The following is a 27,702-nucleotide window of genomic DNA, read 5'->3' on the forward strand; positions in this document are numbered from 1 at the left end:
ATTTTCAGTGCCGCTATAGCCAGTTGTAAAACATATATATTTGAGACTTGTGCATGTAAATATATGAGAAAAATGATCCAATGTTAGAAATACTGACAGCATTTATGTTGCCGTTATACCTGATTCTGAACCAATCAGAGCTGTTGCTTTGGTGATGTCCTCATGCCAACACAACTTAAGTTCATGAGTGTTGCTGAGGTTCCAGGTGAAAATAAGCGTTCTGACTTTTGCATTGACTTTCATGGATGCGCTGCATTTGTTGTTTTTTCATGAAATAGAGATGTTTGTTTATAGGTTAAAGAACACATTTTACATGTCATATGAAGAGATTAGATGGATGAATGGGTGGATGGATGTAGACAAATAGATGTAGATTAGGAGTAGGCAAGTTCAGTCCTAGAGCTGCTGTCCTGCAGAGTTCAGCTCTAACCTGACGGGTGGAAATAGACAGATATAGCTGATATAGATGGATAAATATTCAGCTGGATGGATGATAGATGTTCAGATGGATGTTTTATTTCTGCTAATTGGAGTAATAAATATAACTTAAGTGTCACTGTGGCTGATGAGTTTGACTGTGGGTATTGATGTTCTGGCAATTTTACAGGATTGTCACAGGATGCTAATCCTGTTTAAAATGATGAAAAAAAGAATCACTTTAGAGGGATGATTAGAGTCATGTGGCGAAACCACTGAAATGATGGCGTCCAGAAAAGCCCAGATGAATCTGTTTTTGTCGTCTTGAGATAATTTGTTCCTCTAAGAACAAACAGTCCCATAACAATTAATCATTCCTTCCATTCACCAGTAGTTTGCCTATGCACTGTTTATTTATTTTATTTTTTTGTAGGTTATGGTAGGCAGCCAAAAATTCAGTATTTACTGTGGTTAAAGATACTGAGGTCTGGAGAGAAATGCATGGGGAGTTTATACTCAGAATTTAAGCCAAACAAAGCATTACCTTGATATAACTTAAAAGCAAACACTGTAATAGTACAATGGTGTACAATGGTGTAAAGCTGTTTTACAAATTCTGAATGTCAACCACAATCAGAAGGGTTTTTAAAAGATAAATGTTTATTAAGAGATAAAAACTTTTTTTTTCCATTTTTCCTTTTTTTTTCTTTTTTTGGGTACTGTAAATTCTTTTACCAATATACATGCTTTTTTTACACACATCCTCGAAATAAAAAAATAAAACATTTCTAATCATTACTTTAAAAAGGTTCTCTCTTGCATTTATAAACACTGCCCCCTTTAGCTGTTCTTCAAAACTGGAAGGGTTTCAATAGATGCACAACAGCGGGAAACCAGTCTCTGCACATTAATCTCTGTATTGCTAAAAAAATTGTGCCTCTTTCAACATTAACATTTACAATTATTTTTCTGTAATGAAGCATCCCAAAGATACCAAAGTAGAAGCTGTTGAGATCAACTGAGCATCTCCCTTTGCGACTGGCTACCGTTTTAACTTGGCCAAGTCAAAAATAAATTGAATCCATTACATTGGCGTAATCCTTAGAATTAAGCTTTACTTGCTAATTAAAAAAGTATAAATTGTCACAGTAAGTAGATCTGCATTGAGTTTTTGGTGTTAATTCAGCATACCATTTACGGTAGCTTAGATTGGCCCCTGTTCAATGTTTCTGAAATATAACAACAGCTTAAAAATCATACGCAATTCCACACTTCCAAGTACCAACTTTCTGAAAGACAGGTGAAGATACAATGCATATCGTTCTACAAAGTATTGCACATTACAGTTCGCAGCAAGCTTTTTTCTTTTTTGTCGATTAACAGTTGTGGATGAGATCTATTGGTAATTGCTGAACAGAACAGTCAAATACAGTGATATTTTTGAATACAAAAGGCAAATGTGATTAGAAATAAAAACAAACAGATTTATACAAAATGTACGAAACTACCCTGAATCTACGTGGTTTTTAAACCTTTCCAGGCAGCTTTACATTCTGACATTCCAAAATCAGAATGTGTTCGGTGACCATGAATCAATGTGGGCGACTTACGAATAGCATAGTGGATATTCTTTGAAATCAGGCCCGGATTTATTTAGCACAAACTCTAAATTTGCATTTTCTTTTTTTTGTTAATTGCGCAAATAGAATGGACACACCTATTGTCTCTGCTACAAAAGTCGCTCACTGTGAATGCATCTTTAGAAGTGGGATGAGACTGCTAAGAATTAGTGTGCTGCATATTTCCAAAGTCGTGCGCCGTTTCCAACTTGCGACGTCGGAAAATTTACAAAACAGACTTAAAGGGACAGTTCGTGCAAAAATTTAATTCTCTTAATTACTCACTCTCACGTTGTTCCTTTCTGTTGCGGAACTTATTCGAAAATTGGATCTGCAAAGCCAACTAAAAATGCTTTATTATGTATGCCAGGCTAGTAGTTGCCGATGCCACTTTGTAAAGAAACAATACGCGCTTACAAGTGCATGATGTCACCGCTTTCACAAAGTTTACGCGGAGATGATAATGGTATTGTTATAAAAAACGAACTTTGAAACAAGTCTGTATTTTCAAACGTCTAAAATGCAGTTGTCGTGACAATTCTCATTCTTTCTTAAAAAGAGTGTCGTGTAAATGTTTTGGACCACTTCGACTTTTAATGTATGGAAAAAACCATTGAATCATTCTTTACACCTGTTCCACATAAAAACTAAAGTCATACAGGTTTGGAACGACTTGAGGGTGAGTTAATGATGTCAACTTTAATTTTTTTTTTTTTTCAAACTATCCATTTAAATGGTGCAACAGTATGGAGAATGTAGTGTCCTTAGTGGTATAGTGCATTGAAAACAAGCAGTGCTAACGGCTCGATTCTTCCGGACAGCACAATCTCCAGTCTAAACAGTTTGTTGGGACACAATAATGCATAACGACTTCTATCCCTAAAAAGATGACATTTTCACGTTTGGGGAGGACGAGATCTTTGTACACCAACGTGTACTTTTCGCAATTCACGTTTACGGAGCCCTTTGTGTTTTTTTTTTCCCCCCATGATTCTTGATTCTTTAAAAATTTTAACACAGCTTAGTTTGATTTCGATATGTACAAGATAAAAGTTACAAAAATAGAACGGGCATGGTTCTATGTTCAGGACACTGCTGTTTGCGATCTGTTCTCTGTCTAATAACAGCGACAATAATAGTAATATAATAGTATTATGATAAAAATATTAAAAATACAGACAGAAAAATGTAACTTCCTCTGTAGAAAAACAAAACAAAACAAGGACTCCTAGTGCAGATGCGTAGCAATGTAAACCTGGTCCTACGACTATGTCAAAAGTTACAGAGTATATTTTTAGTATATGTATATAGAATCACATATATATATACACATATATATGTAATGGAAAAGCAGGTCATTGAATCCTCTCACAGAGAGCGTTTCACATCATAGTTTCTACTATGGTGTGGGTGGGCTTCATCAAGCCTCCGTTCCAGTTGGGGTCCAGCGGCTGTGCCAGCTCATTGGATTTGGGTTGGTAGTCTCGGGGGCAAGAACTGGCTCCTCCCCTCACCGGTGCCGCCACTGCTTTGATCCTCTGGAGGGAAACGTAAAAGTAACATTATTGGCTTTTTCTTTTTTGATGGTGAGTTTTCTTTTTGTCGTTGATGACTCACCTCTATGAGGGGTCCATCTGATTGAATGATTTTGATCACAACCACCATTGGTATGCAGATCATGGACGTGAGGGCGAGGGTCCAACCGACTCCAATGGACCAGTCCGGGTACTCATAGACTTTGTTGTATCTCAAGGGCGTGTACTTAACCAATGAGAAGATAAAGCATCCCTGCAGCAAAAGAAGAAAGCAGGGGTCACAACAGGACACTCAATCCATTTCTAATACACAATCTCCCATTACTGTGCCTGACATATGTAATTGCTCACAGACTAATCAAAATGACAGATTATTGAAAAACTCTTAAATAGGTGAATCTCATCAATAAATGTATAATAAAAAAGTAAAAAAAAAAAAAGTCAACAAAAATGTACAAATCATATTAGGCTTTGAAATAAACAAATAACACTGTATAATAATAATAATAATAACACTGTTTATTATAATGATTTTAATTTATTGTTAATATATACTATTTATTTGCTATATATTTGTTTTAACAACAGCAACAATGATAAATATCACTATTATTGATTTAAACAAATCAATGGCATTGTTTATTATTGTAATTTAGTTGTTTAAAACTACATCATTTTGCTATTTATTTGTTTTTGCTTTATTTAACACTAAATTTAACCTGTGGCTGTTTTTCAGATGTACATAACAGATTTTCAATAAAACATCCAAGTCTCCCAGTCATTGACTTTTACTAAAATTGTGTAATTTACAACCCCCTGTTGTTAAAAATTGTTTAGATAAAACCAGATCAAAATACAGGGCAACAAGACAAAAATATAGCTAATGACTAGACAATCATTTGATGAATCTAGACACTTCTTTGTGAAGACAGTAGCATAATACAGTGAAATAATATGTTCTTTAGCCATATAAAAACAGTTGTAATGTGCATGGGTGAAATTTACCTGCTGGCGGTTTTAGGTATACAGTGACCCCTGGTGGTTCTACTGTTAATAATACATGGTTCCAAAAAAGCTATATTTGCTACTTTATAATTAAAATAACAATAATAATAATAATAATAATAATTGTATTTATTATTGAATAAATATATAGCATGATTTTACTTTAGCTATTTATTGTTTATTAAAAATTGAAGAGTTTTTTTGTTGCGTTTTTCATGTACAGATGACAAAGTTGTCAAATTGCCCATTAACAGGATCCGCAAAACCACTAAAAATGATGTATTATGTATGCCAGGCCAGTAGTTGGCGATGTCACTTTGTAAAGAAACACTACACGCTTTCAGACTGAACACGTACAGTAATACGCAAGTGCATGACGTCACAGTTTTTATAGTTTACACGGAGATGATTATGGTATTCTTATCAAAAACTTGAACTTTGAAACATGTTTCTAAAAGTCTGCATTTTCATCAGCCAAAATGATGTTTATAATAATAATAATAATAATAATAATAATAATAATAATAATAATAATAATGCTATTTATTATTGTATAAATAAATAGCATAATTTTACTTTAGCTATTTATCTTTAATTCAATAAAACAATATTTTTGGCTAATTCTTTGTTTAATAATGATATATGAAAACAAAAAAAAAATAAGTAGATAAATTTATTTCCTATTTAACGACATTATCAATAATACATTATTATTTGTATTATTATTAAATGTAAATAATAAATATCATTGTTGATCATTAATGTAGTTATTTGTAAACAAATCAATAATGTGTACTATTTATTTAATAATAATGCCTGATAACAATTATTTGCTATTTAATAATAATAATAATAATAATAAAGATACATGTCTTAAAATAGGCTTCAGTTGTCTTTATAAAATTATTTATATTTATATATATATATATATATATATATATATATATATATATATATATATATATATATATATATATATATATATATATATATTTTTTTTTTTTTTTTTTTTTTTTTTTTTTTTTTTTTGTGAATTAAGATGTAGGCTTCTCTTTGTGTGAATCACCCTTTAAAGAGGTAAAACCACATTTCCAAATTGACTAAACCGGTTAATCACTGCAAAAGAGCCATCTATTTTAAAGAAAGATAAAAGTCTCCTCAGTTTTTAAAAGCTGTATGGCTGTACATACGGAAGGGATTTCTTTTTTTCCCCATAGTCCTATGATGTTCACAGAAAAACGACATTCATGATCTCATGGAAACTAATCCTGCACTCATCCAGAGCTCCTTCCATTCATTCTGTTGGCCAGGCAGATGGTCACCCCATCTGGAGCTCTGTTACAGTGAGATGGGAGCCGGATTTTTGCAGCAAATCCAAAGCGGAAAAGCGGCATTTGAATTTATAGCCATGGGGGAGGGTAGAGAAGCACAATCTCAAACTGAACTGTGTAAAATACTCTTTCATAGGACCTCAATGTGTCAACTTAGGAAACGTACTGTGTAGCAGGCCTAAGAAGATCTGTGGACAAGCACATCTCTTTTGTTTTTTTAAACACAATGCATCTATAAATAAGCAAACTACTAATTTAACCTGTTTTAGGGACTCTTTCTTCACCTAAAATGAACTTACCACACACAGAAAAGGTGTGACTACAGTCCAACTCCACTTCATCCAGGGATTTGGTCTGTAACCAATCATCTCTTCAATCGCATCATAGAAATTATCAGCGCCTGTGAAGAGGAGGAATGTGATCAAGTATGAAATTCACAAATATTATGACATGATACTACAGTGCAGATAGACGGAAACATAGTTACTGCATTGTATAAGAAGATAATTACATTAGCAGTTTATTAATTTGGTGTCCTGTTTGGGGTTGACAGGGAAAAACAATTACAAGGTGTTGTGTTGCAACGTTTGTTTATTGTGCAAACAGTGCAGTATGTTATCAGGAAAATCTCCTGTAGTAAAGAATATTAGTGCTTTAACCTGACTCTACCTGCATGCAGGGTTTAAACCACCCCAGCAGCAGCTCTATTAACAAGAAAAGTTGGCATATTCTGACATATTCATGAAGCATTTAGGTTTACAAATCATGGTCATGACAGTAGGGAACAAAGACGTTATGTACGCTTTCAGAACTAGGTTGATTCATACAGTAGAAACCTTGATTTGTGCACTAAATCATTCGAAATGACCTACACTCTGTGCAAACACTGAACCACACCTGAGAATCTCTCACAAATATTCCTTTCATAACAAGTAATTTGCCAGCAATAAGCGCTCGTTTAATCTCCCAAGATTTTAAGTAAAACGTTCTAATATAATAAAAACAATGGGTAACAGGGTTGCAGATTTAGCCTAAATTAGCCAACTTGCTAATTATTTAAGGGTCAAATTTTGAAAAAAAAAAAACATTTAACATTTGTTTTATTTTATTATTTTAGTATAGTAGTTGAATTGGTTGAATGGTTTTGTAATCACTTCAATATTTGTTTTATGTTTGGAAATTATGTAGTAACAGGGTTGCAGATTTAGCCTAAATTACTCTGTTGCTTGTTGCTTAGTAGCAGGGCTAGTTAAGGTTTTTTTTTTTTTTAAATCATATATACAATAAATAAAAGACACATATTTGCTTGATTTTTTTCATGCAATCATTTTGGTAACAGGGTGGATTGGTGTAACAAACAAAGATGATATTCAATTTCTGTGAAAAAATAAATAAAATATTAAAATACAAATCTGGGAAAGTGCAAATGAGCTAATTTTGCAAATGGGTCCAAATTTGTTTTACTTCTATGGTACATCACTTTTGAATATTATTAATAATAGTTGGATAATCATGCAGTAACATGGTTGCAGATTTAGTCTAAATTACCCTGTTACTCAGCAGGGATGAGCTAGTTAGAGGTCAGATATTGATTACAGTATGTAGTTAAGGCTAAGGATTAACTCATATTTCCAATAAATAAGACATACATTATTGTTTGATCTCTTTTTCTTACACCAATTTCAGTAACAGTGTTGAATGGCTAACTTTTAAAGTCAACACACTGAGAAAAACCTTTTTGTAATTTTCAAGCAATCCTACCAAGATTGCATTTTTTAAGGTGTGTTTGATTATTGAGCTAAACTCTGCAGGACAGTGACCATCTCTACTTAAGGTTATCACAGTTACAAGGATTATAATTTGTTATGATGGGGAAATCACGAAGTAACAGGGATGAACTCAAAATGCTATATCTTGCATTTTTACTGTTGAAAACAGTAACAGGGTTTTGTTTTAAAGTACTGACACACCAAATTTGTACCCTATTCACGAAAAGTGCCTGTTCCAGTACACCATTATCAATAGAAGTCACATTTTCTGTTTACTACAGTACTTATACTTACCATAAACCCAGGCTACAGCAATACATTCAAAGAATGCAACCCATAAAAGGCACACGCCACTGGCTGCATAGTAGTCAAAGAGTTGAAACACATACATGCCACCCTGAAAAACAGACACAAATAACTATTGAAAAAAGGGAGTAGGCTCTGGTACATGCTGACAGACACAATAGAGGACTGTTATGAGCAAGGGTTGGCTAAACACTTGACTAGTTTTCTTTTGGTAACAAAAACATTTGTTGCACAATGCATTCAGGGGTGACATAAGACATTATGTCACGGAAAAAAATGGGACACTGTGTGGCTCAGGCCACAGAATAGCATTCCCAGTTTATCACTGTTCCAGGGGCTTAGCGATCAGGGGCCGAGATTTGAAGGGGGCCAAAAGAATCTCATTGTCGGACCAGGCCGGATCTCCTAGTATAGCAGTGTGATTCCTCTGTGGAATTCTCACTGCTCAAAGCAGGTCAGAACTTCCATAAAAAGACATAGAACCGGGAGCGATAAGGCACTGCTGGGAGTGAAAGCCTCTTCCTTATGGGAGAGAGCTTGGGCAGTAGATCTGGCATGAGTGTGGCGTTCTTGATTACAGGAACTGTGGGTTTGGTTGAGGGCCACACACTATCAAATGACGATGTCAATTAAAATCCTAAAAGGAAAACATATGGTGCCTGACCATTCAACTAAGCTGCATTTGATACGCTTTTTTAATTTAGCCAGAGAAACCAGCTGGTCCAATTCTAAAGACTAGAATTAGTATGGATTTGGAAGGGAAATGCTTGATTTGGGTGTGTTATGCTTTTTAAAATTGTATCTGTGACCATGGTGAGTCCCAACAGGTAGCTCACAAAACAGACTATAGCTATGAAGATTTCACGCCGATAACCCTTCCTTAGGAAGGATGGATACAGATCCACTAGGGATGTGATCTGCCCTTCCACTTCGACAAACTGGGAAGAGAAAAAGCAACACTGTCATCCCAAACTGGATTTATGAAGGATTTCATATTTTGAGTGAATATTATACAGTATAAAACGACAAAGAAAGAATGAAGCTCATGGAACTGAGTTGGTGGCTTTTTGTTCAGGACTATTAGCTTTGAGGCCAGTCAATGGGAAATAGGTCAGTACAGTCCAGCATCAGTTTGATAGGTCTATAAAGTTGTAACATACTGTAATGAAATGTATCTATTACTGCAAGTAGTACTGTACATAGACCCCCTTTAATGTTATCTAGCAGAGCTGCATGAATATTATTTTAGATAATTAATTTAACAGTCCAAGCACCACACCCTAGTTTAGTGGACCCTCTGGATGTGGATGGACACTGATTTAGCAGAGAGTTCATTTTCACTGGGACCGAGAAATATGATAGTACAGGACTGCTGCATGGGCGATTAGCTGCCAACAAAGGTTTGTTACCATGTTTTCTTGTGTACTGTGGCTTAATTTGCTACACTGATATGTTGTTGGATTAACAGAGCTTTTTAATTGTATTTAATCTACTGCACTGTAATTGTTAGCTAAGAAATTAGCTTTAGCCATTAGCTGTTTAATTCCAAAAATGTTTTCTGTAAGGTCCACAGACTGGGTTGAACAACAACATCTGGCTGTATGCAATTACTACTCTGTAAACGAATGGTACTCAAGCTGTTTGGCATAACAGTTTTTCATACGAGCCTTACCTGACTGTCGAGACCCAACAGCAGAAGCATAATGAAGAAAAGAATTGCCCAAAATGTAGGAAGTGGCATCATGGACACAGCTTTAGGGTAAGCAATAAAGGCCAAGCCAGGACCTATTGGGAAGAGAACAGAGGGGGTGGGGAAGTGGAGAAAGTACAATTAGCAATGCTAGCAATTTGCACAGTTTGATCTATGCCACTGTGGTGCGTTTCGTTGTCGGCACAGACCAAAAGGAGATGTGAAAGGAAAAAGGAGCGAGTATCTACATGACAAAGCGATCAAGCCAGGCAAAATTACTGCCAGTGGTTCGTTGATAAACAGTCCAATGACTGTTTCACTCCATCTTCTTGCGAAATTAGCATCTTGGGGTTAGTTTCGAAATCTAGAAAGTGTTTCATGAGCGGTGTGATATTTCCCTTGCGTAACTACAGGTTCCATACTCAACATTACAAAGAACAACTTCAGAGGTAACATACAAACACCTCCATTTGCTACTGCAACGTAAAATATAGGATCCAAACTGAGGTTAGATGCAAAAACAAGCACAACACATACAGTATATAATAAAACCAAAGACCAAATTGAAACAATGACCCACATAGCATAATGTCAAAGTACAATAAAATGCACTTTCCGCAGAGTCAGGTTGATGCACCTATGACTGAACGCCCCAAAAAATGTACTTCTCTTTTCCAAAAAGCGCCTTTTAGCTTCTTGCCATTTGAAATGTTTAGAAATGAATCCAACCAAATAATCCTGAAAGACTCCCTGATAAGGATCCTGTCTCCATACAAACATAATTGTGCTGATACGCACGGAAGTTCAAGTAAAGTTTAGGTTTGTGTGTCTTATAAACAAAGTGATAAAGATGTATGTTTTGTGCACCTCTCTTGAGCCAGACATACTTAGACCGAGTCTCCACAGAGAAGGGCCAAAGCATGAACAGTGCAGAAGACTAGACATTTGGAAAAACTTGAGCTTAAAAAGCAGTCGTTACATCAACTGATCTCTTTCACCATGAGACTTACTAAAGATGAACCTGAACCAAAGGTCTAAAAGCAGCGTGAAAGACGAAGAGCCATTTTGAGAAACATTTGATATGCACTAGATGGTCAAAAGTATGTAGACACCAGAACATCTCATCCATGTGCTTGTTGAACATTTACTTTCAAAACCATGAGCATTAACACCCTTCTGGTGTGTCCAAGCTCCCACCCTTCTGGGGAGGCGTTCCAGTAGATGTTTGACTGAGGTCTGGCTCACAGTTGATGTTTCAGTACATCCAAAAAGTGCTCAATGTTGTTCAGGTCTGAGCTTTTTCCACACGAATCTCAGAGTAAACCATTCTGTCTTAAGAAGACTGCATGGTTGTATACTTCATTGTAGGCACCTGCTTGTAAGTAAAGGGTGTAGCTGAAATAGCCAAACCCACCAAATAGACAAGTGTCAACATACTTTTGGCCATGTAGTGTGCCCAGGGTAGAAAAAGGAACCAATAGGAACTGACTTGGCGACCTTAGTCAAACTGCACAGAGTTCTCGAGGACTTAAACCCAAACTCTCCTAAAGCATGTTGCAAATTGCCTCTATCCTGAACTTGGCACAAGATGCTTCTTGATTAGGGTCACCAGTGGAAACTGTCTCGAACAGCAGTCAATGCTGTTTCACACAAAAGTTGATTCTTCGCCATTAGTGGACTAGGACTTAATGTTCCCAGTGGCTCCAAGAATGCACTCTCCGTACAGTTCTACAGTCGATTCCAATCGAATTCCGCTTTCCACCAAGAGACCTTCTACATTTCATTTTGGTTTTTATCTGATGAATGATGACGAAGGTTCCGAATTTTTGGCTTTCTTTTTAGTCCTAGGTCCAGGAACTAGTTTTATTGGCTCCGAATTGTCTACAGGCGTCGATTTTTGCCGCTGTTTTCACTACAGGGTTGACCAAACTTTTTTCGTATTGTTATTTGCAGCAGCAGTGCCCACCATCACTGCTGCTTGACCCTCGTACCTGACTCTGCCACATCGGCTATGTCCACCCCTTGCTCTTGTGCCATGAAGCCCAGGACGGAAAATATTGCGAAGCCAGACACAAAACTGGTAGCGCTGTTCAGGCCTCCCAGCAGCAAACAGTCCCTATGTCACACATATGTCATGGAGTTCGTTAATTAACACAAAGGTACCCTACGTTCCCACTTTGCCCGTTCACTGGACTAAGCCCCCCTCCCGCCCCCGGGACATCGAAACACACCTGTAGCAGTTGTATTTGTACTTGTTGTAGCTCCCCAGTGACGTCATGGCTCCAAGACAGATGGCGTAAGAGAAGAAAATCTGTGTCCCTGCATCGATCCACACCTAGACACAAGACGCCAAACCATTTGCTGACTGACAACATGAATTAAGCTAACTCAAATATTTGCATGAGTTTGGCCTCTTGTAGGTCCTCCAAAACTGGATACATCATGAAGGACTAATATAAATTCTTTTAACAACTTCATGTCATGTTTAGATTTGTAGCTTTCAGACTGAGACCATCGTGAGCTTTTTTATAGAGACTCTTTTGCATATCTTGGGTTTCTCTTTGTAAACTGTACAGCCAAAGTTTATTCTGGGTTTAAGTTGCAGAGGGTCACTGGTGTATATTATGTCAACAAGTGTAAACAGCACTTTTCCTGCTGAAAAGGCCATCTTAGATGGCTGATTTATATTAGTTAGTGCTGATTTAGTAGCTAGACAGCTGGAGGACTAGCACAGTCATGTTGTTCACTAGCAAAACCTAGTTTGGAACTACGTCAACCTAGAGCTGGTCTTTCTATTGCAGCTAGCTATGGTTGTCTTGCTGGTTAAGCTTGTTAAGCCTGATAGAGACCAGCAACCAAAACATAACATATTCTAGGAACCAATTATGTTGGTCTTTTCAGCAAAGTTGATAGCCATAGAGACCAAAGTGATGTGGAATCATGTTTTGGTGTGTGTAGGCAGTGGTGGACGAAGTACACAAATCAAGTACTTGAGTAAAAGTACAGATACGTATAATCAAAATAATACTCCAGTAAAAGTAAAAGTATTCTTTTTTCAATTTTACTTGAGTGAAAGTACAAAAGTACTCGATTTTTTTATGTACTTAAGTAAAAAAGTACTGATAGATAGATTTATTTTGCAATTTTATATAGGCTACTTAATTTAATTTTATATTAGCACTTTTTCTTTTTTTATAATCCTACTGCTCAAAATACATGAAATTTTCTCAAAATAACCACTACAGTATATGGAGTCAAGATATATTTTTGTTGTTGATATGGACTACGCTGACAAGAGTGATGTAGTATTGTTTACTGTGAAGCTTACACTGTGATGTACCTGACAGAAAACAAATTTGTGACCCTGGACCACAAAACCAGTCATAAGGGTCGATTTTTCAAAATTGAGATTTATGCATCATCCGAAAGCTGAATTAATAAACTGTTAGGAAAGGATGATATTTGGCTGAGATACAACTATTTGAAAATCTGGAATCTGAGGGTGCAAAAAAATCAAAACACTGAGAAAATTAACTTTAAATGTGTCTAAATTAAGTTCTTAATGCATATTACTAAACAAAAATTAAGTTTTGATATATTTACAGTAGGAAATTTACAAAATATCTTCATGGAACATGATCTTTACTTAATATCCTAATAATTTTTGCCATAATTTTTTTTTTTGTAATTTTGACACATACATTGTATTTTTGGCTTTTGCTACAAATATACCCCAGCGACTTAAGACTGGTTTTGTGCTCCAGGGTCACATCTGACCATCAGATTTTCACCAGTAAGAAAAAAAGTATTTTAAAATTTGTTTTGCAGAACATTACAGTTATATATGACACGAGAATAAGGCCTGAAGTTATTACATTTACATTTTAGGGAAAAAATAATATTTTCATAACGATTTTTTTCTTCTCAAACCTTGTCTGTGGTGTAAAAACACCCCTGGCCAAATGCCCCCAGAGGGCATCACTTCCCACTTTGATAATTACTGTAGTTACCATGTTCTGAACATCACATGCTTTATTTTTCCCCCAGATGTAATCTATCTAGGTGGTTGAATAAAAATATTTGGACTTTATTTTTTAAAAATGACCTCAAAACATAAACATTAATATCTGTCTACTTGGCTAGTTAATTCAAACAATATAAAAATTTACACTTGATAAACAATATTACAACAGACGTCACATAGGGCTAAATGCATAGCATTTTAATAGAACTGTTAAGGTTATGGCAGCAGGAATTTGAACGTGCATTAGTTATTTTATTTAAACCGTGTTATTTTTTTGTTTTTTTGTTTTGTTTTTTGACCTAAGAGGCACTGATGGTGATGTGTCTGCATTCAAGCATTTCAGTGGGTTTAAACAGATCACTCTTTACAGCAGATTTAGTTCACAAACAAAATGACAGTTTTGACCTAAATATAATTTTCAGTTACAATAATTAATCCTAAAATTCGACCTTAGTAACTTACTTTTAGCAGCATCAGTCACGCGCGCGCTCACAAGATCTCCCGGTTCTTACTTGTGAATTCAGTTCACTGGAGACTCGCACTAAACGGTTCATTTGAATCAGTGAGTTGTTGACTCTAGAACAGCTGCAATCGGATCATTCTAATTCGTGAATGAATCGTTTGGTGCGATTTGCGTGCCGATTTAAAAGGTTCATTGAAAAGAATCAGTTTGTTCTTGAATCAGAAACCGCTTCTGCATGTCAGAGTACGTGATATAGCCTATTATAAGGAGTAACGATATGTTTTATGAAATGTAGTGAAGTAAAAATTATGATCTTATGCTTTGGAATGTAGTGACGTAAAAGTTACTAAAAATAAAACTACTCCAGTAAAGTTCAGATACTTGAAAAATGTACTTAAGTACAGTAACAAAGTAAAGCTACTCTGTTACTGACCACCACTGTGTGTAGGTGATATTATAAAGCCTTTTGATGTAAATAGCTATAAGATCTTACCTCTGGGTCTCCAAGGCGAGTCAAATTTGGGTACAGATAAAATTTGATGCCCTCGGCTGCCCCAGGAAGAGTGACACCCCGTACAAGCAGGACAATTAACATGACAAATGGGAATGTTGCCGTGACGTACACAACCTAAGCAGAAAAGCCAAGAACACTGAGGTTAAATTTAATGCTACGGTTGTATGAAAACCCACAAACTTAGTAGGTTATTTGACAATTTAGAAAACTAAAGCAGAGCTTTTACACTGTGTGAAAAAGACTTGTCATACTTTCCAGCATTCTAAGATGACATTCTGTCAAAAACGTTTCAAAGGCTAATATGCAATTTACAGCTTAACGTCACTGACAGTTTTATATTGTCTTTAGTGGATATACTTTCTGGTCAGTTGTTTTCCTCCCATCATGTAATGTTTGGCTTGGCTAGCAATGTTATTTTGACCACAATGCCGGTGAAAACTACAAAAGTAGATTTTAAAATTGCATTGTAAATTTAAAATTGCATGACAAATATGCAGACTGTCACAAAAATAAAATAAAAATAAACAGATAATGGAAAGTAATCTTTCATATGCCAACTTTAATGGAGCTCAATCACGTGTTTTCAAGTCAAAATGGCTTCAAGTGAAGAGCAAAATTAGCCTTTTAAAGACTTTTTTATAATCAATTTCCTAACATACTAAAATCCAAACAGCAACTTGAAAATTTTGTTTATAAAGCAGCATGAACCAGCCTTTATTGAATAAAGAAGTCCGTCCTAAAGTAGCTATTGCTATAATTGCTATACAGCAATCTATTCTGACAGTGTCTTGGCTGGAAGATGATAAGATAAGATGATACCATGATAAGATTCACAAGTGCATGCTCAAGGGGAACTTTAGCCCTAGTCAAGAGGTGGTGTCTGATGACTGACTTTACGGTCTCTATTAGGAAGGAGGTGTGCTATACTTACTATTGCTGCCAATAACCAGGGAACTGCTGGTATGTTTATGTTCACAACACTGACTAATGTAACATTCGAATCTCCCTAGCTACTTATAACTCCAACGACAATGTAAAAACTATTATTAGTAGCTCTTAAATTAACTGACTAAAGTTGAAAGGATTTGTGTAATGTAACCAAGCTCACCTTCCCAGTGGACTTAACCCCTTTCCAGATGCAGAAGAAACAGATGACCCACACAGCGAGCAGACACAGAGCCAGGTCCCATTTAACATGACCCACATGCTCAATACCATCGGAGATGCTGAGGACATTTCGCCTGTGGTGGAAAGAATGTTTGCTGGTGAGACACTCTAAAGCCCTTGAGGGTATTAAACATTAGAACTACCAAGGCAGTCATTTTGACCATTTTTAAATGAGTATTTCTACCTTGAATGGCCATAGAGGTCAAATTGACCGTTTGCATTACAGACGGCGTATAATTTCAGCTTTTGCGACTTTTTCCTACAGCTGAAGATGCATGTCACTGTTGCCTAGCAACTTTTGTTCTAGTTGTTTTTATATTCTATTCCTAAGCTAAAATTCCATTTGTAAAAAAGCCGGGTGGACTCCTCCAATTCAACAACTGCTGTCATTCAATCTGCCACGGTTCCAGGTATGTTAGCCTGATCCTTGAAAGACTAGCCTGGCTGTTATCAATAATAGCCTACTTACTTCAATGTTATGACAAAATAACCATCATTATTATAAATGTTATTATTATGCTAGCATAATGCTATAGCTAATGCATATAGGCTATGCTAATTTTAATCCTGACAAGACTGACAAATTGTGAAAAAAAAAAACTAATTAGGATATATGTTTTAGAGACAGTGACAATGTTTATTATTACCTGTACTATCATACCACATCCATTTATTGATGGATTATGTTTCCAGTGGTGGCTACATAGAATTGTTTCCAAATCGTGTGATCCAAACACTTCCAATAACTCCAGAGCATTGTAAAGCACAATAGTCAAAATGTATTGAAAATATCCAAAATTCACAACGTTTTATCGACTGAAATATTCTGCTTCATTTCATATTTGACGGCATTTAAAATTTCAAATGCAACATTTTCACTGCGGTGAAAAGCCTTTGCTCTCCCGCTTGCTGGACACAGAGCAAGGAACGCACATTTGGGAGCGGTCTAGTAGCTCTTATTAGATTAGATTAGATTCAACTTTATTGTCATTGCACATTATACAATTATATATTACAAAAAATATCATATTTTTTAGGGTGATGACATCATTCAGACATTCAGAGCTTCATTGTAAAACCTCAATAGAAGCATTGAATGTAAATATGATATGACAAAAAAATTGCATTCAGTTCAGTCTAGAATGAACGAACGGTCAGAATGATCGCTTTGGCCATTCTAGTAGATATAGAATACTGGTAGTTCTAGTGTTAAGGAGCTACCATTCAAATAATCAGAGAAGTTGTTTAATCTGCTATGACAGAAGAGTTCTTTGTAGAGCAGGGGTGTCCAAACTCGGTCCTGGAGGGCTGGTGTCCTACAGAAATTAGTTTCTTGTCTTGCCTCAACACACCTGCCTGGAAGCTTCTAGTATGCCTAGTAAGACCTTAATTAGCTGGTTCAGGTGTGTTTGACTAGATTGTTAGCTAAATTCTGCAGGACACTGGCCCTCTAGGACTTTGTTTGCACAGCCCTGCTATAGACGAACAAGTGTTTAAGTACAAATAATTACAAAAAGCCAGTCATCATAGAGCAGGTGTAGACAACTCGCTTCTGGAGTTCTACCTTCCTGCAGATTTCCATTCCAACCCTGCTCCATACCTGCCTGTACATTTCAAGTAACCTCGAAGAGCTTGATTTTGGTAGCTCAGGTGTGTTTGATTAGGCTTGGTGCTAAACTCTGCAGGATAGTAGTCCTCCAGTAGCATGGTTAGATACACCTGGGGGGTATTCCAGAAAGCAAGTTCTGAGGCATACCCAGGTGAGTTTGCAAAGGCTGCGTTTACACTTGGCATTAACATGCGATCACCTTCATCCGATCAAGCAGATCGGATCATCAGTCAATCAGAACATGTCCCGTTTACACTTGGCAACATCAACTGACATTTCTATCTGGATAACTGATCGGATCAGTCTTTCCCACGCAGTATTTGAGTAAGTTTGCAGAAAATGGCCTGGTGCAAAGTCAACCTGAAGTGGTGGGTTTTCTTTTTGGAAAGCATTTTCAGTCATGGGACATTTTGCAAATCAAAAAGAAGTGTAGGAGTCTCATTAACGCTTTCACACAGGTGTTCTCCATCTTTTTTTCTGATAGTTCGCAAGAGAGGGGACGGTATTTTGCGTGATGTCGACCTGCGAATGCAGACACTATGGCTGGATTGCATTTATATTACACTGAGATCCAATCACAATGCATCCTCGACTACCTCTGGACCAGGACATGCTGATCGGATAAAATTCCGATCAGAAGTGCGTTTACACTTGTCTTTTCAATGTGTATGTGGACAAGATCCTGATCCAGGTTGCATGTTAATGCCAAGTGTAAATGCAGCCAAAGTTAACAGAAAACCTAAACTTTTGGTTCCAAAGGCATAAATAACTTTCAGGGTGTGTAATTAGCCTTTGCAACTTATGCTCTGAGCATAACCTTCTGCAGAGCAGGTTGTCTTGTTGTTCACCGTGAACATACTCTGGGTTGACTCTACCTCCTTGCAGTCATGGTTTTGGAACCAGCTTACCTCAAGTAAGCAAGTTTTGGGTTAATCAACCAAGAGTTCAGGATGTGTGTGATAGTAAGTTAACATTGCTATTGTGAGTTTAGCTTTAACCTGCTCTATCACACCTTCTTGAAAGTTTCTTGAAGACCTTAAAGCGGGGTCTCAAGCTCAGTTCCTGGAGGGCCGCAGCCCTACAGAGTTTAGTTCCATCCCTGCTCCAACACACATACCATATAGTTTTCAAACAAGCCTAAAGGACCTGATTAGCTGGATCAGGTGTTTAATTAAGGTTTGAGCTCAATTCTGCAGGGCTGCGGACCTCTAGGAATCAAGTTTGACACCCCTGTCTTAAGGTCTATTTAATTAGGGGTGGAGCTAAACTCTGTGGCAATATTGGTCTTTAGAAGACAATTTGGAGATCTAAACCAGGGATAGACAACTGGAGGGCTACTGTCCTGCAGACTTTGGCTCCATCTCTAATCAAACACACCTGTAAAATCTAACCTTAGTCTTCAGGATTGGTTGAAAATTACCAGGAGGTGGATGGAGCTAAACTCTGCAGCACAGTGACCTTCCAGGGCCAAAGTTGCCCATCCCTGCTCCAGACCCTTCGGTTTAAAGCAGTAGCAATGTTGGAACTGCTCCGCGGGACTCATTGTTCTACCAGGTTTAGTCAAAATAGACCTAAACCAGCTAACTGAAGTCTGGGGGATTACTTTGGGATAAGATTACAGCCAGGAGAGTTGGATCAGGATTGAATCTAAACTCTGCAGAACTATGGATCTCATGAATACCCTTAATCTATAGCATTGAGTATGTTGAAGGCTCCATAAGACATGACAACATCACTAATAGAGTAAACAAGCTCCAGAGTCTTTGGGAATGATTGAGGACAACTGTACAGATAAATAAGGCGATGTATTTGCTTCATAACCCCACAACTTCTCAACTAAATGCTCATAGCTCGATTTGGATAGAGTTTAAAGTAGACAAGAAAATTGTACTCAAGTAAAGAGTACTTACTCCCAGAACTCAGTGACGGGGGAAGTGAAGTTAGTGGCATTCGCAGCCCCCCAGAGTGTCTTGTTCTTGCGGAGGGTATCCTCCACACAATTTTCTGTGTTCCATTTGTTGTTGCAGCTTGCCCAGGGAAGCTCTGGCTGAAAGCACTGGAACAGGTAGTACAAGCCCCAGGCCAGAATCACAATGTAGTAGATGTTCAGCAGAGAAACGATCACTATGGACGCATAGCCGATACCTGTACAAAGAGAGGAATGGTGAGATTAAGCCAATGGCCCTCTGGACTGACTCAGCACATTGTAGATGTTCAAAGTGTTTGCGATTTGTTATTATAACCTTAATGAACACAACGAAAGGAGTTGTGCTCCAGTGGAGCATGAGAATGGATAAATAAATGACAAACTTCTATGCAACCTTCTTGTGCTTTCTGTATAAACATGAAATAAACTTGTCCATAGTTAGAGGCAAGTGATCCAAGACATTGGTTCAGAGTTTGAACTGTGTAAATCAATGTTGGCCAGGTTGACTGGAAAGCAAAACAGACCAAAGCTGTCACCTCATTCACTGGAAGAGGGATATGGGTAATTCAACAGTTTGCATGTAATGATTGCTCACTGGTAAACTGTTTAAATAAGTAATGAACTTGTGGTCAGAAGACATTTTTATGAGGTTGGATATACTCTTTGTTATATAAGAGATTTTTTATGGTGGAAATCTTTTTTTTTTTTCCAAAGTAGTCATTTAATCTGGGTTTTGATTCCTTTTTAGGGTACAATGGTGATTGCTCTTTGTTGGGCTCGAACCAGCAACCTCCTGATCCCTAGATCTAGCTTTAGCCACGACACCACACAAGAAGAAGATGCATCCAATTATACAAGCTACTGTTCATGAGCAGCTGCCCTTATTAGCCAATACATAAATTGACAGCTGCTGATATTACCTTGTTTCTGCTACTAGCCAAGCTGAAAATGAAACTACTACAAGTCCCTAGAGTAGCAAGAAGACAGACTGCAATTAACTGACTGCTGACATTAAAATACACCAACAGTGACTACTTAAGGACTATTCAAGATGTGGACATGTTTATCCATGTAGAAATAATCTATTACATATAACTCTTTAAGAGCAATGTCAAGGTTTTCATACAGTTTACTAATCTTTTAGATATATGTTTATAATTTCATATTGTTTATTTCTTTTGACTTATTTTCTATTGTTTACTTAACATGAAACCTGTATGTCTTGCACAGCCTATCTTCAGATACAGCTGGTGGTATCTGTGACACACCTCCCACTCTGTGTCCTTATCAAGGGGTCAGAGTGGTTGGCATGGCCCCATTTGCCCCTGCTGGTAGATACCGTAACTACACCAACTGGCAACAAAAAGCATTGATCTCCATTGATGGCCATTATATTCTATTTTAATCTCTGGTGAAGTAAATACTAGATCAAAAAACTCACCTGTAAAAATTGGGCAAAGTTTCCCCCAACAGGTGATTCCTCCCTCAGAGGTGAACTGACCGAGTGCCACCTCCAGGAAGAATACAGGCAGTCCTCCACCAAACAGGAAGATGAAGTATGGGATGAGAAAAGCACCTAAATGGAGCCAAGAGAAATTTTGCTTTATTCTGTCAATTATTATATGCTATTAACTGCTGGATTAGTGTTTAACTCATATTCTTCAAGGAGTTCATCCAGTACACTGTAAGGCTTTGACACTTTCTCTCATTCTCTTTCTGTATCTCTGTTGTGTGAAGAAAGTTAGTGATATGACAATTATTGCTGTTGACTAAATGTAAGGGAAAATCTAAGGGTACTTTTACAGAAGATATTATAAAGGAAATGTCTTTAATGTGTTATCTAATCCCCAAAGTTAGCGCATGGTTGTTGTTGATCTGAGGGTGAAGAGAAATGTTGTTCCAAATGTTTTACATTATTCTGTGAATATTTTTTTATCTTTCAAACTTAAAAAAAAGCAAACAGACCAAAATAAGTCATTCTCTCTCAAATCGTATTTGCATGTGCATTTAATTGAAAATGCATTGTAATCAGCCATGAGACACATGAAAACTCATAAAGAATAACATGATATGAGTTTTCACATGCCTTTGAAAAACTTTATGGTGCTTTTTAAACATTTATGAAGTTTGACAATTTAATCAATCTTTTGTGTTCTATGGAAAAAGTGTAGCTTCTAAACATCTCCATGCGTGTCCTACAGAACAAGATGATCATTTGTGTTTGAAACAACACGATGGTGAGTAAATGATGGAAATTTTATTTTTGAATGAATTTATCCAATTGATGATCTTTGGAGTAGATTCAAGAAATGAGGTCAAGAAATTAAGTTTTTATGACTCACATTGGTGTACAAAGTCCAAAAGTATCAACAAATAAGCTCACCTCCGCCATTTTTGTAGCAGAGGTACGGGAAACGCCAGACGTTGCCTAAACCAACGAAGCCCCCGGCGACTGACAGAAGAAAGTCAATCTTGCTAGCCCACTTTTCCCTTTGGGGGTGATTCCCCTCGGCTTCATCCTCTGGCCTTGTGCCTGGGCTCTTTCCCGGGGAGGGTTTCAGAATGTCTTTGTGGAAGTCCTTTAGACACTGAAGTTTCTCCTTCTGGGCCATGCTAAAAAAGAAAACAAGGTGTCAGAACTCTTGACAAAACCCCAACAGCCTTAGGTTCAGACATCAAAAAGTTCCTATTTAGTTTTCGAAATCATTTATGATTAGGTCAAACATAAACAGTTAATTTAGAACAGCAGGTGTGAGAAATCTTCACACAAGAATATAACATGATGGCTATATATTTATTCAAAAAATTTATAAGTTGGTTAACTTTATTTGTTTGTATAAAATCAAAATGGACCTTTTTTTTTACTTTCCTAAAACATTCTCCTGGTCTTGTTTTAAATGATTTTTACACTATAAACCTATTAACACATTATAAAGTTTGTCAAAGTAAATTCATACTTGCACTATAAATTGTACTTAATATTATTGGAAATCAATTCAAAAGAAAGTGTAAGAAAATCATTTTTGCCATTTTCACAATCCATTCACTTGCTGATGGATAAAATACCATTTTAAAACCCAAACAAAATCACACACATAAATTAAATCCGATTTAATCATAATAAAACTCCTGCACTGTAGTTTCGATGCAGAACTGGGATGCGTTTATCTTGCCCATGTCCCTTTAAGTAACACAATGTTTACGCTGTCAGGATTCTATTCAAGGATGGAGTAATTATGTCAGGCTTGGCATCTTCTGTTTCAAAGCATGAGCAAAACTTGCCATGGAGCCCCTAAGATGAATCCCAGAGAGTAAGATACCAAAGTCAGCCCCAACATCCCTACCCGTTCCAGACTCTCTTACAGCCTGGCAACGCTTAAACAAACTATAGCCCCACTGTGAGGCCGGTTTCTTCAACACAAGCCTGCTTTTTTCCCTGCTCTCAAGGAGACGAAAGAAGAGGGGGGAAAAATCTACGGTGTATTTGACAAACAATAAATGCACATACATTCTCTTTTCCGTTGCTTTGCTAAACATACAACCTAATAAACATGCTAACTAGTGTGGCAGCATGCCAGGACTCAAGATCTTTAAAATTGATCTTCTGGAGGTTTCTCTGTCTTTTACAGTGAAAGAATTTGGATGTTAATTTTATAGTAGTTCCCGTTTAATTGGTGATTCTGTTATATTTTCAAATTTAGCACAAAATCATACACTTGACAATGCAAGACTGTAAAAAAGATCTAAAATTTTCAGGAAATTACGTTCATCCTCTTTAAGTAGGTTAAATCTGTATATTTCAAGGGCTCAGGAGCTCACCACAACTCCGACACGTTCTGTTACATAACTACACCGAAATCCTCCAGACACTTTCCATTTCCACTCAAAGCACTGTGGTGACAAACTTTACTGGCCGAGAGTCAAAGAAAGCAAACAAGTGGGTTAAGAAATGCAACTGGTTGGTGCCTTGTTGCAATGCCATTTTTGCCCACAAGTTAGCAATAATTTAATCATCAAAAAAATAAATTAAGTTTTAAAAACATCTCTGATCTAAGTTTTTAATATCCGACATGACAAACTCAATCATAGTTTAATCTTTAACCTTATTCCTCAAATTTGACCCCTTTCCCATTATCCACGAACACAAACATTCCCTCAAATTAACATGCTGCCTATCACTTACATTTCCTTCATGGCTGAATCCAATTGGTCTGTGTTGTTCTCTCAGCAGACACCATACCTCTGACCACACAGCCCCAATCTTTCCAGGGCTCAGTGTAAGCCGAGGTGACACCACGGCCCGCCCACAGACTAAGACAATTAAAAGCAATCAGTAGATTGGTCGCAGCTTTGGAGCAGTGGATAACCCGAGCGGCGGTCGGCTGGATGGTAAATTTCCACTCCCCAGAAGCATCAGAGATCTATCTGAAACTATTTATCTTTGCATGTGTGGCGTCCACTTGTGGCAACCCGAGCCGCAGACGCAACAAACAAGAGCATGTGGACGGCAATCCACACCCTCTGTTGCATTTCACTTGAACAGCTGATGGTTTCCAGGCTCCTGCCAGTAATAGCTTGTCTTTTTAAGACAAGTAGCTTAGCTTGACATACTTTGACATGTAGTCAAAGAACAATTATATACTTTTTGTTAAGTGGTTTGAAGACAGAGCACAATATTTGACTGACTGACAAGTCTGACTTAGATTCTGGTCAACAGTGAAGCAAAGACAAGGCCCAGCACATTTGCATAGGGCTACATGTGACGAGTAACAAAAGCCTATTGTACGACTTGTTTCCCTCAGCCTTTTGCATTTGGCAGCACAGCCACAATAAAGGGACAATGGCGATTTGTGCTCACATGACCATTTCTATGAATTTTGGATCATGCAATTTGTTCAAAAATACAGAACAAAGGATCCGCTGGCATTTTTGAGCCCTTTTAGTGCACAGTGCCGGGAATGCTGTGAAATTTGTGACACATGGCAGCCTACTTTGGGACACTGACTAGGTCTGTTTGAGTCCCAAGTTGAAACAATAGACTTCAATCGCACCTTCAAGGGAGAGATGGAGCAGCTTCACTCCGGAATCCGCAATCAGTCGCCTTCAAGAAGCTCCTAATTGGAAGTGATTTGTTCTTCCGCATCTATAGGCCACGTAGCCTGTGGCCATTAGGGATTTGTTGGGCCATGAACTTTGTCATCTCAGCTGAGCAGCAGGGTTGCTACATAGTCCCAACTATCGAAGGAAACTTCAGGTCTGGAGTCGGCACAAGCCACTTGGCTCATTACGTAATCATCCCTATTTTAGAACCATGTAAATTTCCTGAGTGCTCTCACATTAAATTCCTTCCTTTCCTCCATCACATAAACGGAGTCCGGAGTAATAGAAGCACACTCTTATCCATTTATGTAAACCTCACAATGTAGCAATGATGCGTCATGAACATTAAAGTCAAGCACTGACAGCAGAGTTTGATCCACTTGTACATAATCTATGACGTGATGCATTGTGCTCTCATGCACTGCCTATAGTGAACCAAATTGAATCACTAGAGATTATGACATTTGCATTTGCATTCTGCCGCAGTGCTGTGGTCATGGTGGGACATTGACTAGGTGGTCCCACTATAGGAATATAGTCCTATATTCCAATGCACTCGCTTAAGGTCTCATGGGGGTCCTTTGTCCTATTTGTAAACCCTTAGCTTTTTGTGCACATTGCAAAGAACAAATTTGGCCTAGTGCATTCAGGGTCAGTATGCCGGGCCATCAACTTTTGGATCTAAGTAATGGTGTCAACTCTTGGAGAAGAATTTAGAGTTAAGCACCAGTATAATTGAACAACCTAAGCTAGTGTTTAATAATTAAAGTTTGCACACTGTTGGTTCTTCATTGTTGCACTACATGCATTGAAGAAACAACACTGCTACATATTGACATTGTTACTGCACAAAGAAGGACTTCATGTGTTTCTAAAGCACATTATTGTTTCTTATCATAACCATTAATGTGGTCATATTGACTTTTGATTTCTCCTGTAAACAAAACACAAAAAACATAATTTATCTACTGAAGGTTTATGTCATAAATCAAGTAAACTGGTATGACTTGTTAGTATACAGTAGCCAGACCAGTTTTCTGTCATACGTCTCAAGTGTAAACAAAAACTTCTACCCTTGTATATTTATGATTCCACAAATGTCATGCTTATTCAAGGGGGATATTTTTCGTCTGACCAAAACAACAAGTTGATTGCTGAAGACACTATAATTTACTAGGGAAAAAAAAAGAAAGACAAATACATGCAAGATGCATTTTTATGGATGGCAAATTTGGGTATAGGGACTGTTGCATGTCAATAAAAAGTAAAGTGGTAAAAATTATATTTAAATGGTAACTGGGTCAGTGAACTGCATTCAGAAAGTGTGCTGTTCTGCTATCTGTCCTCTTTTTCATATTGTTGAATTTTTAGAAAACTGTACAAATACAGAAAACTGTAAAATACTAATTTTGGATTATTCAGTCTGCTCAATGTGAAATTTGCCTCAAAATACATATTTAAGAGACACAACTAAATCAAAACAAAAAAAGAAAAAAAGAAAAAAACATGCTGGAAAAGTTCAAAGTCTAAACTGTAAACTAAATTCTGGGCAGAACTGTTTGTTGGCAGTCATGACAGTATCGTCTTTGTTAACAAGTCTTACTTTTTATTGACATCAATTAAAAAGCAGCTGATAGGCTCATATATTTGCAGTTCTCTTTTATGACACACTAAGATATACAGACAACTCACTGAATAACTGTTAAGTTGATTTCGTCCTCTCTAAGAAAATGGCATCTGTTCCAAATGCATTGTGGCTGTTATCATCAGTGTGCTAGGTATGCAAGCTGGCAATGTGCATAGAAACCTAAACTCTGTATCCTGTATTGTGTTTGTTTGAGCAGGGACTGCAAGTAAGCTGCCTGACTTCCGCATAACCCAAAGTAGGCTTCAAGAGGAGGTGAACCTGTTTGCGAGACAACTTTAATTGCACAGTCAGTTAAAAGGATGCTGGTTCAGACGAAAATCTATTGTATTTGGCCGGTTCGCAGCATCGTTGCTTAGCATACCGTTTATAATACGACGTGTCAAGTTAAAAGCAATTTTGTCATGAGCCGTTCACACAGTGATTAGGCGTTTTTAGAACTGAGGAACTTAAAGCAAGACGCTGACAACATTCTAAGAATGTAAACGTTCTTGTCTATGTAAACGTCGCCTTAAAGTTGATTTCAGTTCCACTTCGTTTCGCTTTTAAACGCAGGAACGCGTCCTTGTGTGAACCGTCGCCAAAAACGCATCCAAGACCAACGACACCAAACCTACATCCGATTACTTTGAGGCGTGCGTATCATCGTTTTTCTTGAGAACGCATCCAACAGGTTGTTGACGCACCGTTCCGGTTGCATCTACACTCGCATCTTTGTGTGCGCAAAATGTTCATTTGTAACGTCAAACTTTATTTCGATCACTTGACCCTGTTGAGGTGAATATCTCGTGTTTTTAAAACCCTCAATGATACATGTTTTCATCGAGGGTACGTCAATCTGTCTATTCTTAACTCCATGCAGTCAGCACTCGGTTATATTTGTCTAGAGTGGGAGTGTAAGAAACTCACTGACAAGTGACAGCATCAACACAAACGCATTGAGCAGCACAGAATTGGTCCTTATGGACCAACAGTTTAAAAGCCTGTCAAATTAGCAATGAATTAAAAAAATATATTTATAATAAAAAAAAGTTAAAAAAAATTTTATTTTTTTATTTTATTATGTGTATATTTTATATTGTGGGTTTTTTTTTAATATACTAATAACATTAGACAAAATCTTCTAAATAAACTGTTAAAGTACTTCCTGGATCCCTAAACAAACTATCTTCAGCATGTGTGACAACTAAGACAAGCTGTTGAATTTTAAGTAATGTTGTGAAAAAGATTTTAAAAGATTCTGAAAACATCGTAAATTAAGGTTTAAAATAAAATAAAGCAAAAGTGGTCTCACATCCGTGCGTTATAATAAGTCCAAAGAGCAAACATGTGAAATAACGTTACCTTTAATGTTTATTTCCTTTAATTCCTTTGAAACGCTCTTGTCCCTTCTGTATTGTGCGGCGGCTCGGTGCTGAATAACAGCGGCAGCGGTAAATTTAGTTTATGAGCTTTTTTTTCTGACCTTTGTCTCTCAACATGGGTGACCATTAGACATCAGTTGTGGAAAAACACCGGCCTGCCTCCCGTGCGCAGCAGCAGCAGCGCGTCTTCTTAAAGCGCCCGCTTCCTGTGTTCAGA

At 37.2% G+C, this 27,702-nt stretch overlaps 1 protein-coding gene across 2 annotated transcripts; it reads right to left on the bottom strand.

Moving 5' to 3' along the window:
• Positions 1 to 1,057: 1,057 nt before the first annotated feature.
• LOC109064626 (sodium- and chloride-dependent taurine transporter-like) lies at positions 1,058 to 27,702 on the bottom strand. 2 transcript variants are annotated; one of them, XM_042748629.1, is made up of 14 exons: positions 27,466 to 27,702; positions 21,760 to 21,989; positions 20,818 to 20,952; positions 19,360 to 19,594; positions 15,782 to 15,914; positions 14,653 to 14,787; positions 11,904 to 12,007; positions 11,664 to 11,788; positions 9,655 to 9,767; positions 8,785 to 8,920; positions 7,971 to 8,075; positions 6,207 to 6,307; positions 3,654 to 3,824; positions 1,058 to 3,574 (listed from the first exon to the last, which is right to left on the bottom strand). In XM_042748629.1, the coding sequence occupies exons 2-14, from the start codon at positions 21,986 to 21,988 to the stop codon at positions 3,419 to 3,421; spliced, it is 1,878 nt and encodes a 625-aa protein (XP_042604563.1). In that variant the 5' UTR covers position 21,989; positions 27,466 to 27,702; the 3' UTR covers positions 1,058 to 3,418. The 2 variants fall into 2 exon arrangements, with proteins under 2 accessions (XP_042604563.1, XP_042604561.1); XM_042748627.1 differs by lacking the exon at positions 27,466 to 27,702 and adding an exon at positions 23,560 to 23,993.

This window comes from Cyprinus carpio, chromosome B22 (genome assembly GCF_018340385.1).
Source record: "Cyprinus carpio isolate SPL01 chromosome B22, ASM1834038v1, whole genome shotgun sequence".
NCBI lineage: Eukaryota > Metazoa > Chordata > Actinopteri > Cypriniformes > Cyprinidae > Cyprinus > Cyprinus carpio.

Bases quoted from the DNA above. Each gene is read 5' to 3' on its own strand.
- LOC109064626 (XM_042748627.1), bottom strand. The intron at 20,953-21,759 runs GTGAGCTTATTT...GGCTCCATTTAG, and splicing joins CTGCTACAAAAATGGCGGAG to GTGCTTTTCTCATCCCATAC. The intron at 19,595-20,817 runs GTGAGTTTTTTG...CTCTTTGTACAG, and splicing joins ACTTTGCCCAATTTTTACAG to GTATCGGCTATGCGTCCATA.